The sequence below is a fragment of the Stylophora pistillata genome, chromosome 2 (assembly GCF_964205215.1).
Source record: "Stylophora pistillata chromosome 2, jaStyPist1.2, whole genome shotgun sequence".
Taxonomy (NCBI): domain Eukaryota; kingdom Metazoa; phylum Cnidaria; class Anthozoa; order Scleractinia; family Pocilloporidae; genus Stylophora; species Stylophora pistillata.
Genome location: NC_142520.1, coordinates 55,269,878 through 55,281,714, shown reverse-complemented (window position 1 = coordinate 55,281,714; position 11,837 = coordinate 55,269,878). Strand labels below are relative to the sequence as shown.

The 11,837-nt window shown below is 38.4% G+C and overlaps 1 protein-coding gene across 4 annotated transcripts in view; it reads left to right on the top strand.

The window, feature by feature from the left end:
* Positions 1-254: 254 nt before the first annotated feature.
* The window catches only part of LOC111344186 (uncharacterized), a 12,711-nt gene continuing 1,128 nt past the window's right edge, over positions 255-11,837 (top strand). The window contains exons 1-11 of one of the 4 annotated variants that reach the window (XM_022951395.2): positions 255-461; positions 622-759; positions 864-912; positions 1,015-1,062; positions 3,485-3,615; positions 5,687-5,764; positions 7,580-7,910; positions 8,207-8,469; positions 9,126-9,172; positions 10,102-10,161; positions 10,650-10,718. In XM_022951395.2, coding sequence (XP_022807130.2) covers positions 414-461; positions 622-759; positions 864-912; positions 1,015-1,062; positions 3,485-3,615; positions 5,687-5,764; positions 7,580-7,910; positions 8,207-8,469; positions 9,126-9,172; positions 10,102-10,161; positions 10,650-10,683 — 1,227 coding nt within the window. In that variant the 5' untranslated portion in view covers positions 255-413 and the 3' untranslated portion in view covers positions 10,684-10,718. Of the gene's footprint in view, positions 462-621; positions 760-863; positions 913-1,014; positions 1,063-3,484; positions 3,616-5,686; positions 5,765-7,579; positions 7,911-8,170; positions 8,470-9,125; positions 9,173-10,101; positions 10,162-10,649; positions 10,719-11,837 lie in introns of all 4 variants that reach the window. The other 3 variants (XM_022951394.2, XM_088748937.1, XM_022951396.2) reach the window with 3 other exon arrangements.

The following is an 11,837-nucleotide window of genomic DNA, read 5'->3' as shown; positions in this document are numbered from 1 at the left end:
TGCGAGGATAAAAGCTTAATCTAAATATTCATTTGTTAGTATATATTGATCGTTGTGACCCATATTTACACCAGGTATTCCTTGAGTTAAACATAACTTTTTCCTAATCTCTCAAATCCCATGTCCAGTGATTTAGGAACATACCGATAAACTAACAATTATGTATTCCAATGACGTCACAAAACAATTATAATTCTCATTTGTTTGTGAGTGTATTCATTTAATCAAACTCAAAGAATACCGCACTCTGATTGGTCAACAGCTGTTTACAAAATTTCGCGTCTACCCGCGGCGACGCGCTATCCGTGCGGGTTTAAATCACAGGTTTCTCAGACCCGGTCTGATTGCTCTTCGACCTCAGCTGTTTTGCGTAGCTTTTCTCGTTTGGATTTTCAAATAAGCGCAACAGCAAAATGCCTCGTAAGGCTATGAAAGTTGTAGTCGAGTTAGATATTCACACGGTAAGTTTTGTCGGCGAAATGTCGAAGGAATTTCAACTGATTCCTTCGCCGTTGCTAACGACGCCAGACCACTGCATGGAAGGTCTTGCATGCGATCGATCCTTCGCGGGTTTTGTTGGAACCTATTTCATAAATTTGTCCGTTCCCATCCACTCTTCAGGTGACATGCCCCGGAACTTTTCTCCGAGATTACGGTTATGTTTATTTGAAAGTAAATTGCATGGGTTTGGAAGTAAATACCAAGTCTGTGGCTCCAACGTTCCCATTGTTCTTCCACGAACGGCTACGGTTCGAGCGGGTGAGTTTCAGTATTGTAACCTGCATTGTGTATTTGTTCTCGTCACTTGCGGCCGATCTTTTGGAATTTTTGCTTCGATAATATGTCTTACTTTCTTTTCTTAGGTATTTAAAAGCTGTCAGGACCCAGCGTACGTGACAGTTCACTTAAAAGGTAAGCTACATTCACCGAATCACGATAGAAGAATTCCGCCATATTTGATGGTATGGAAACCGGATACGAAAGTTTACATCGCGTTTGTTTGAAATTATTTAGGTGAAGACGTACTTGTGGAGCTAAGGCAGCACGATGATTATATTTCAGGTGAGAATACTTTAATTTTTCAAAATCCCTCTAAATCTCTCGATCTTACCAACGCTGCAAAGGGATTAACTTTCACGTAACCCAAGCTTAATTCTTCACTGCCACTGGTGACGTTACCAAATATCAGCTGAAAGCATTCAACCCTGAACTTCTTTTCAAGAGAGGTGGGAAAATTATGTTTACATTATTACAGTAGCCACAACAGTCGAAGCAAAATCAGTATTGAAATATTCGCTTGTAATCGTTAATTAATCATAACCACCCATGAAAGATTTCAAGTTTATCGTTTGATAAATCGGAATTTTAGTTTTAGGAGATTTCAGTTCCTTTAAAACCTGCATAGTTGACCTGATCTGTGTCCGTGCACCCCGTTGTAGTTAAAATTCTTCGGTCACAAACTTTAATTAGTTTGTTTTACTCGAAAACCGCACAAATTTAAGTCCATATTGTTGTCACATGCATATCACATAGCAGTTTTTCGGCTGTATATTTGCTACAAAACTCAGGTTTTCATTGCAGATCTCGCAACTTTTTTTGTAGTGCTTTCAGATATTCTTCCAAAGAATATTGACCTTAATTCAAATTAAAGTTTGTCTCATTAAGACGGCAATGGTTGTAGTGACAATACGAAAATTCTACATACAATCAAAAGTGATTCTATTGTGGTTTGGACAGTTCGTGCCAAGGCATTGTATTGTGTTCGTGGTTGTCTACGTAATTTGTAAATTGATGGCAAAGTTTGTTTTGTAGATTGGTTACAGACTCTTCGGACCACACGTTGAATTTACTTAAACAAAATTAAAGCTTTCTAATTTTGTTGGGTAGCTTTTATATTCAATGATTCTCAAAATTTTGGTCAGAATTTCTGGCAAAAAAAAAATAGCCTGAATTTGTATCTAAATAAGGAAAAAAACCTTCTGGTGAAGATGCTTGCATAATTTATGATTAACAGCAAGTTTCAAATTTAGAAAGTGTGTTTTAATTACTAATGGAAATGAATCCTGCCTAGAAGAGAGAAAATTTATTTTGTTTTCCCTAAAGCAGTTACTTCTCAAATAAACAGTAACCGAACGGCAAATTTTAAATTTTGATAAACAGTTTGTAAGCAAAATGTTTCATCATTCAAAGCATTTTGGATAGTATGAATTTATTTCAAGTGAGGGCCCTGCTTTCTGAAACTGTTATGTATTGCCAAGTTAGTTATCCAAATTTTTATCAGTCTGCTACATTAATCCCCACAGTGCCTTGCATTGACAAAAGCTTGAAAGGTCCTCTAAAGTAAACACTGATCACCCAAACACAGTAGTTGTTGATTGAAATAATTTAATTAACTTCAACTTAATTATTGAATAACTCATGTTGTAGTGGAGAATATGCGACTGTAAACAATCAACATCCTACTTCTAACAGTTGGACAGGGTCAGTAATAAGTGAAGTTTAAGTAATAATCAAGTTAAAACCTTAAACTTCCAGAAATTATTAACATGTAACTTCTCCATACAATATCCATATATTAGTATGTACTATAACAGTGGATAGCAGTGAAGGCACGCTCTGATTGGCTAGTGAAACTCTGAATATCCTTTGCTATGTACCTTTGAGCAAATCGGGAAAAAATGGCGTCCTGGTTTGTATCCGTGACAAGGGAAGAAATCACTCAAATCAATTTTTGGTGGTGTATATTATTTCACTGTTTTAGTATATACTAAAACAACTATTCACCAAAGTGGAGGTGGTTAGTGGTGGATATTTACCTTATGGCTTCGAGGCTCGGTAAATATCCGCAACTAGCCACCTCCACTTTGGTGAATAGTTGTTAATTATCGAGCAAACAGGTAATGAGAATACGCGAACTTATCAGGTAAAAGTTGTTATCTTGATCTACCACAAAATTCTTGTAGCTGATGTATAAGGAAATGTGTAGCGGCTAGAGGGGAGAATTAACAATCAGATCTTAGGACTTAAAGGGTTAGATGGATTCAGTTATGCAGATGATGTTTTAATTTATTATTTTATTATTAATTTATTAGATTCGCTGACATGCAGGGACACTGTAACAGCTTGCGCCAATTACTGCAGGCCTAGTGAACCCACCCCTCCCACCCAGGGGAGGACATCCATCACATAGTAATCTTGTGTGTGGGAAATTAATGTCTCCTACCCCCAACCCTGCAGGAGACGGGGCCCCCATTTAATCATCCCTATCCGAGAAGACTAGAATATCCAACCTTTTCTTGATGTTATAGAGAGGTAGCAAATTTTTCTCAATTATTTTAAGACCTTGAGTGTTGGTCTGGCCGGGGCACGAACCCTTGACCTCCCGCACAGCAGTCCAGCGCACTATCCATTGGGCTAACTGGGCAGCGGTTGATATTTAATGTTATTATTGAATAGCTTTTAGTAATCTTGTACTTGTTTGCAGATGGCTATGTTATTGGTCACTATGCCAACAATGCAAGAGACTTTTTGTATCCAGCTGTCCCACCATACCCAGGCTCAGGACGTGAAGCGACTCTTTTCAAAACATCTCTTTTCAACCCTATAAGAATTACAGTAAGTTAAACAACTGAGCAAACTTATGGAATTTATTCTGAACACCTTCAAGCTTGGATTTTGAAATGAGGGCATTGGATGTAGAAAATCTGTTCCTTTTGAGTCAATCCTGTGATGCAAATGTAGCAAAGAAACTGGTACCATCTTGCAGCATACCATCATTATAATTAATGAAAGAAGCATAAGAGTTGCGCGAGGCGATAGCCGAGAGCGACTCTAGCTTCTTGAGTGCTTAGCAAACCTCCCAAGTGCATCCATAACTCAATAGTGTATGCTGTGGTGTTTACCATTTGTTTTATAACATAACATTGTTTGATAAATTGTAGCTAAAGAGTTCCCTTTTATTTAACAAATCTTATGTGACCAGAAAAAACAAGATAGAAAAATAGTCTTTGCATTTGCTCATGTCAGCAGCATACACGCATGGGCAAATGGGGGATGCTAAATTGACCAATCAGAGCGCGCGCTTTACTTTGGTCATGTTATAATTACTGGTGGCATTAACTTATCCCAGTTTGCAAGGGTGATACATGAAGCTTATCTGGGTGTTCCACTTCCTCTTCCTCGATGGATACTCAGCCATGAAGGGTAACTTACAGTCCCAGCAAATTGCAAACTGAAGTTTCTCATATCATTGACAAGTAACCATTTAAATAACAATAATAATAGTCTTTATTGAGGAAAATTTTTCACAAAAAGTGTTTTTTTTTTTTTTTTTTTCAAAGGACCTTGAAAAACTCTAGGGTGGGGAGAGTCAAAAATCGCTCTAAGCCGAGCGATTTTTTCAGAAAACTTTACCAAAATCTCGAAAGTTTGAGCTAGAGAAGGGTTCTCGGTTTAAAGCCGAGTGTTTTTCCAAACATAATTTTTTCAAAACAGCAAATTCAAAGGAAACATAAATATATTCGTCTACAAGCCGAGATATTGCATGCAGAAGTAAATAACAAAACAAGTTGAAGTTGGTCATTGACTTTAAATATGTGGTTGCTTCCAAAGCGGTGGTTTGTTGTTTTTGGCACATAGTAAATATGGCTTACTGTTTGTCCTCAGTGTCGGCGTGGAATTCATCATCCATCTCCTCCTCATCCGCTAGTTCTGCCGTTTATTCCGAGTAGATTGCTTCATCTTTCATGCCGTCTAGAGTATCAGAGCTTCTGCAGGTTTTGACCGAGTGTATTGTGGTTATAGAGCTTGCGAAAGTGTTTTAAAAGGCTGACCAATCAGAATTGCCCATTCCCATGATTGGTAAACAAACTCGTCGATCGTCACATGTTACGGTGTTGAAATTTGTGATCAAGTAAAAACAAAACTTATCTTGGCTTTTCTGCTCTGTAAACCAATCAAGTAATCTCTCATCCAGCCGCAGATATTTCTGAATGTAAAGGCCCATCGTTGTGCATTTCGCTGACATCTCAAGCTCTCCATTAAAGAGATTCTCTTGATCTCTTCTCTAGCAACTCACTGATGACATACTCTCTGGTTATCTTGGAATGTGTTTTGGACAGCAATACTGCATTGAAACTCTTTTCTGTTTCGAAACATTTGCATTCATTTCAGTTTGTTCGAGAATGAAATTCTCTGAATGTAGTCTCGGCTTATAGCCGAGTATTTTAAATTTACATGTTTTAAGAACCTTCCCGATTAAAACAGACTGAAGTTTAGGATCTCGGCTTATAGATGAATAAATACAGTAACTACACAAGGAGGTTATTTATTTATATGTAGTATGTGTTAAACATTCTTATTACAATAAGGGCAAAACCAAAGGGCCTCGACCAAGACCTCTTGTTCAGAAGTATGGCTAGTTTGTGTCAGGCTCCCTGAACATGTCTGTGGAAAGGAGGGGAGAGTGGGAATGTGAAAAATGGCAAGGCTTGGGTAAAAGCTGCAATGTTGTACAGCTGTTTCTTTGAACATGACAACTGCTATTTTTCGATTTCCCACTTTTTTATCCGTCTCCACTGACTTGAAGAGCCTGAAATAGACTGATAACAAGTTAGGCCGCTTTGTCTCTCCGAGATGTTATTGTATAATTCCTTGGTCAGTAATCAGTTTGAGTGTTATTTTGCAGGGCCAACCTCTGAGGTTAGAATTTTCTACCAAGACCACCATCAAGGAAGTCCCAGATCCTACAGATTATCTATCTTCTGTAAGTTCCTTCCACAAGTTTGATTTCAGTCTTTTAAATAATAAGAAAGTTATGTTTAATCAAGTCTTTTAAGCCTAGGAAATCATTACAGCTGGAGTTTACCCAGATTTCCATGTTAACCATGATCAAGAGGCAAGGAGATGTAGAAAAGATTGCATGGAATAAATTGAAGCTCTTGGTGACCCTAGAAAAACACATGTAGACTCTCCTTATGTTTCACAAAGGAGTACAAAAGAATTTAAAGGGAAAATGTAGCAATCTGTGTCGGGACACTAAGGACTTTTTCTTCATGGATCTCTTCAAATTGTATTCTTGCAATTGTAATGCTAGCCTATCTAACAGGTAACTATCATTAATCTGTCAAGTTTTCCAGAATGTTGCTTGTTTTTTGTTTGGGTGGAAAGGTGCACTGTACGTGTCTTTCCCACGAATGCTACTTAATGACCCTACCCAGGCTTCAAGGCTGATCCTCCACACAGAGTGTTCAGCTCTGTAATTTCTTCTCTGCCCAATGTCTTGTATGTAATACAAGAGGAATAACAATTTGAACCAGGGACGAAATGGAATCACTTTCTCTTTAACGTTTAAAGTCACTTGCACAGATTTTGTAAAAAAGAAAAAAAAACATTAAATCATCACTACCTTCACTGAATATATTCACATTCTTGAGACCTTTTAAGGATGTAATGGAAACTAGCAATGTAATGGAATTACACTTTACACTTCTACAGATTCACTCGCACTTTCATTGTAAAACACCTCTTACAATCACTTCTAACACATAATGGAGTTAAAAACTCTTTAAACTCTTTAACTCATTAAACTCTTTGCACCTGTAAATATTTTCTTAAATTACTGATGGTCAGGGAGAAAACCGTGGCACAATTTCACTGTTAAGTACCTCCATTAGAATCCTTCATCTTCAAGGTTGTGGAACTATTGATCTGCTGGAAAATACAGAGAATCAAGTCATGTTGCTTTGTGGTGTCTCAATCACTTCTCTTTTCATCTTGATTTGCTTTTTGAAAAATTAAATTTTGTGTCAATTGTCCATTTTACAGTTGTGTGCTTGGTTGCCAAGCCTTTGAATGGGAGTGAGGCTAGGGTTGACCTTGTTATGATACAAACCTTGCTGCCTTTCAAATGTAAATCACATTGTTATCATGCTAAGTAGATACAGGTCTTTATCACAACAAGGTCACCTTCAGCCTCACTCTGAATCAAAGGCTTGGCAACTAAGTACACAACTGTAAAATGGCCTATTGTCTCTATTTAATTGTTTGTGGAAGATTTGAGGCAATGAAAGAGAGGGTTGTGATTAGGCCTTGTGCTTTACCATGTCATGTGCTCATGTCAGTCAGCAAAAGCATGTTGTGAACAAGATAGCAAAACAGAAAGAACAAGATGGCAAAATTTGAAGAATTTCCAAGTTTTGAGGCAACTGAATTGAAATTACAAGGTTTTAAGGCTGTATAGATTGACTTGTAAATGGAAAATATGTGCAGACAGAAATTATATTTATCTTTCAAAACTGTTAAGAACAATCATCTTACAGTAAAATGTCTGAGTAGCCTCAAAATTGGAAATTTTACTCTTTGGTTAATTTTGCCAGGCTCTTTCTGGTTTTGGGATTCTTTTCCTACCACATGCAGATGTTATGACGGATGATGTTGCCATGTGAATTGCCTGCAATGTATTGCAGACAGCCCTTCCTAACTCAAAGTCCCACTCAAAAATTGCACGCCCAAATTAAATGGAAAGAAAAAAAGTTTAAGAAGCAAGCAAACAAACTAAAAAAAGAACCTGTTATTCTAGGACTCTGGTGTTGATGATGTTCTGACAAACAGCACATTTACTACCAGCCAGCAGTCAATCAGTCCCACAGGCTCTAAACAAGTGTCACGGTCTCCCTCTCCGTCACGCCGCAAACTCACCAGTACACCGCTACCTAGACCTGATGATACTCTTGCAACTCACAATAAACCATTTCTTGTTCGTCATAAGGACGAGGGTTTGTTGGAAAATCGTGACTTTAGTTCTTTTACTCGTCCTAAGCCTCGGCGATCAAGATCCAAGTCACCAACCAGGAGGCCGCGCTCATCCTCACCATCCCGACTAGGGATGTCAAGCGTACAACCATTACCAGGTGCGTGTGTGAAACCATTTTTAAATATTGTCTGTGGGTCAAATGTTTTATTGAAATAGCCCTGCAATTGACTAACTTGGTATCCAGGGAGGGATTGTTGGTTGCAGTACTCCTAATCTTCCTAATCTCTTTGTGTTGCGAAGCAACAATGGATAGAAAAGTTCTTCTGCTTTGTAAGCTGACTATACCATGCTTTGCTGACAGTATCATACAATAATTCTGATTTTATTAGTAACATTATTTGTTATTCTATCATGTAGCATGGAAGTACTCAGAAGATTTCCCTTCCACTTCAGTTTCTCGACACAAGGCTCATACTCGCTCAGTGACGGCGCCTATGTCTTTGTCTCGCTCATATCGTCCATCCAGTCCTTCTCGCAGCCTCAGTTATGCATTGGATGATCTTGATATTTCAACAAACTCCTGGAAAAACTTCAGTGACCCAGTGCTACGATTCAAGAGTAGGAACTCACCTAACTTGAAGGCAGCTCTTGGGGCATCTGATCGCATTCAACAGCGTGTGGAAAGAGTGATTGAAGGGAAGAGCCCCAGGAAGTTTGTGAGTTTTCGCTTCAATACAGAACGAACCACTTTGACGATGTGACACTTTTTTGTATTTTCATTGTAACTGCAAAAAAACAAAACAACAAAAGACACTAAGTCTTACTGCTTGATTGATCATCCTGAAATTAATAAGTTTCATGAGAATCAATTGTAAACTCATGAAAATATGGATTCCTTAAGTTGCCTCTTGTTTAGCTCAATTGGGTTAGATCGCCAGATTATGTTGTGCGGGAGGTTGAGGGTTTGAGCCGCGGTCGGACCAATACTCGTGGTCTTAAAATAACTGAGGAGAATTTGCGACCTTTCTATAATATCAAGAAATGGATAGATATTCTAGTCTTCTCGGATAAGGACGAATAAACCGTAGGCCCCGTCTCCTGCAGGGTTAGGGGTAGGAGACCGTAATTTCCCATGGACGAGATTACTGTTTAGGTGGATGTCCTCTCCTGGGGTGGGATGGGTGGGTGTTCGAAGAAACTAGCACTACCATGCTACTCTGAAATTCAAACAGAAATAAAGTTATGTATGTATGTACAAAGAAGGATTTCATCTCTTCACGAGTTTCCATTAGATTGGACTTTGCTTGAAGAGAGATTTACTTAACGCTGATTGTGGTTGATCATTTTTTTTTTTTCTCTGCTTCACTTACAGTCTGAAGATTCAGATAATGAAAGTGTAGACTCACTGGATATTCTTAGGTAAGAGATGATTGTATGTGAAAGTTCAATTACTGTTGTTACTACTATACTGATATAACACTACACCTCTCTTATAACTTTGAGTGTCCAGGGCCTAGTTGTCTAAAGGGTAGATAATGCTATTCAAAGGATAAATGGCTATCTAGGGGATAAGGAACTGCAAAATGTACTGCGTTTTCAAAGGGCTAGGTCCAGGTCACAAGCTGCATAAGCTCCTGCCGCCCAGGAATGTATCTAAGGTGGACTTAAGGAAAAAGCGCGCTTTCAATTTACCTGTGGTTCCTACGAACAGGTGACGTCATAGTTTTATCTTTCATCATTCACGCACGCTTTGTATAAGCTGACCTTATTTTATGATTTAGTACGAACAGGTGCCGTGATTGTTTTATCTTTCATTATTCATGCACGCTTTGTATAAGCTGATTTTATTGTATGTTACCTGATTTTTAATATTTTAAAAGTATGTTAGTGTTTCTTATATATTTCTTAATATTGTAAATGAATGCGTAATTCAACCTTTGGTTGCAATGTTTTTCAAATAAACTATCTACTCTCTACTATCTACTACTATCTACTAGGGATTTATCCCGTGGATAGCCTCATCCAATTTTTGAACAACAGGGGCCAGAACGATTGCTAGTTGCTACTGATATGCTTTTGATTTACTGCAAGTTTGTTCCTGTGCTGCATTAGGTTCTTGCAAACAGGTTCCTGGAACTTATTTGTGCCTGAAAGTAATTTACTCGATATTCTTAGCCAGACATGTCATTTCTTACCTGTGGTGTGAGATTTGAAATATCTTGCTAAGGAAGAGTAGAAATTACCTTGACGAGGGCACGATCTCAGCACTCATAGTGTGTTATCCTGACTGATAAAAGCATACGTAGGTTTTCTTGCTTTTAATTGTTGTACTCTTTTTTGTGGTACAGAGAATCCCTGCGAGAGGAAAGAAGAGCACTGAGTGATGCCATCAGGGAGGCTGACAGAGCGTATGAACCTTTTTTCCATCTTTCTGAGGAGTGTTGATGTATAGGGTCCTTACAGGTCACTTTTTAAAAAAAAAAAAGGAAAATAAGGAATTCAAAGTTTCTATGTAGCTGAGTCTTCTGCTTATATGAATTTGAGTACTAGAAGTAAGGCCATGCAGTTTAATAAATGCCTTCAGTACAGAATTCACTATTCTTTCATACAAAGCTGCTGTGCCTTATCCTGGTGTCTGTGAGATGATGTTACTCTTCTTACTCTCCCCTCCCCCCCCCCCCCCCCCAGTATTTCCTAACAATTTAGTGTTACCCCATTTTACTCCTGGGTGGAGAGGCATTGTGGGGGAGTAGAGTGAGTTGCCTAAGGTCATGGGACAGGGATCCCAGCCAGGCCTCAAACCTGCGCCTTTAGATTAAGAGCCTAGCTTACCTTAACATTTGGTAGTTGTCTCTCCAACTTAGTGATTTTGGTGCTTTTTTCGGTTTGTTTTTAGTGCATATTACAAATCCTTGGGAATCGAATTATGATGCAGTGGAGTTCATTGAAGTATTTTGTGAGACAGGTTTGTTCATCCGAAAAAACAAAGAATTAAGTAGACTTCCAACAACTTGAACCTTCAAGAGAAAAGGTTCAAGTTATTGGGAATTAATAGGAAAAAAAACGGATATTAAAAAAGAGGTAATTGCCGTTTTTCTATTCATATAGTGTACCTTATAATCAAATTTCACGACAAAGCATACAAAACCACCAGTCCCTCTTTTTCGGCGCAGTCTGTCGCGGGAGTCAAACGAAAAATTAGTAAAAAAAAAAAATGGACGTAGCACGCCGTGTGGAACTCTGGGAATGAGGCGCCACTTTTCATGCGCCCCCAGAATTCCGCGTGGTATGCTCACATTTCCTTTTTTCGTTAATTTTTTTAATACTTGTGCAACCGACTTTGCCGAACAAGGGGGACTACCCATAGTCTAAACAAACTGGAAATAGAATGCAATAAAAAAGTAAAAAAGAAAAGGTAGCGATTTAAACAGCTGAATGACTGGTAGAGGAGTCCCCCAAACCAGCAAAATTCAAATGGACTGAGACAATTAATAAAATGCAGAAATATGAAGAGAAGATTAAATAGTCTTAGAAAATGGTTTTACGTTTTTCATCTTGTAACGAGCTTGGTACAAGACGGTAGTGAAAGAGCAGAAAAAAATCTTCCTTTATTTATTTAGAGCCGAAAAACTTACCATTTTCATCTTCCGAAAACCGAGGGGTTCTATTTGTTGAAGGGACAGGCCTCAAGTTGACTTTTCTTCGTTCTGCAATTTAAAAAAGACGAAAAACGTCTTGCTTCATAACAAAAAACCAAATCGTTGCTTAAAAATAACTCAGTTGTGTTTTGTTTTACTTCAAAAAATTCTTTTTTGTTTCGGACTTGTTAATAATTCAGTAAATGGCTTGAACCCGGGTGTAACATGTGAAGGTGTAGTCTGATCGTCCGGGTGAGTGTAGTCCTGAGAAGGACTGTTGTCGGTGGTAGTGACTGACGTTTCGACAACCTGTGCGGAAGTCATCATCAGAGTCAAGTGAATGATTGTTGTCAGTAGAATGTTCTTATTCCAGTTCGTGTGAATGATCGGTTGGTTTTGCCGTAATGTTATTGGCTGTAAGACTCAAGTGACGTAAGTCGGTCGTG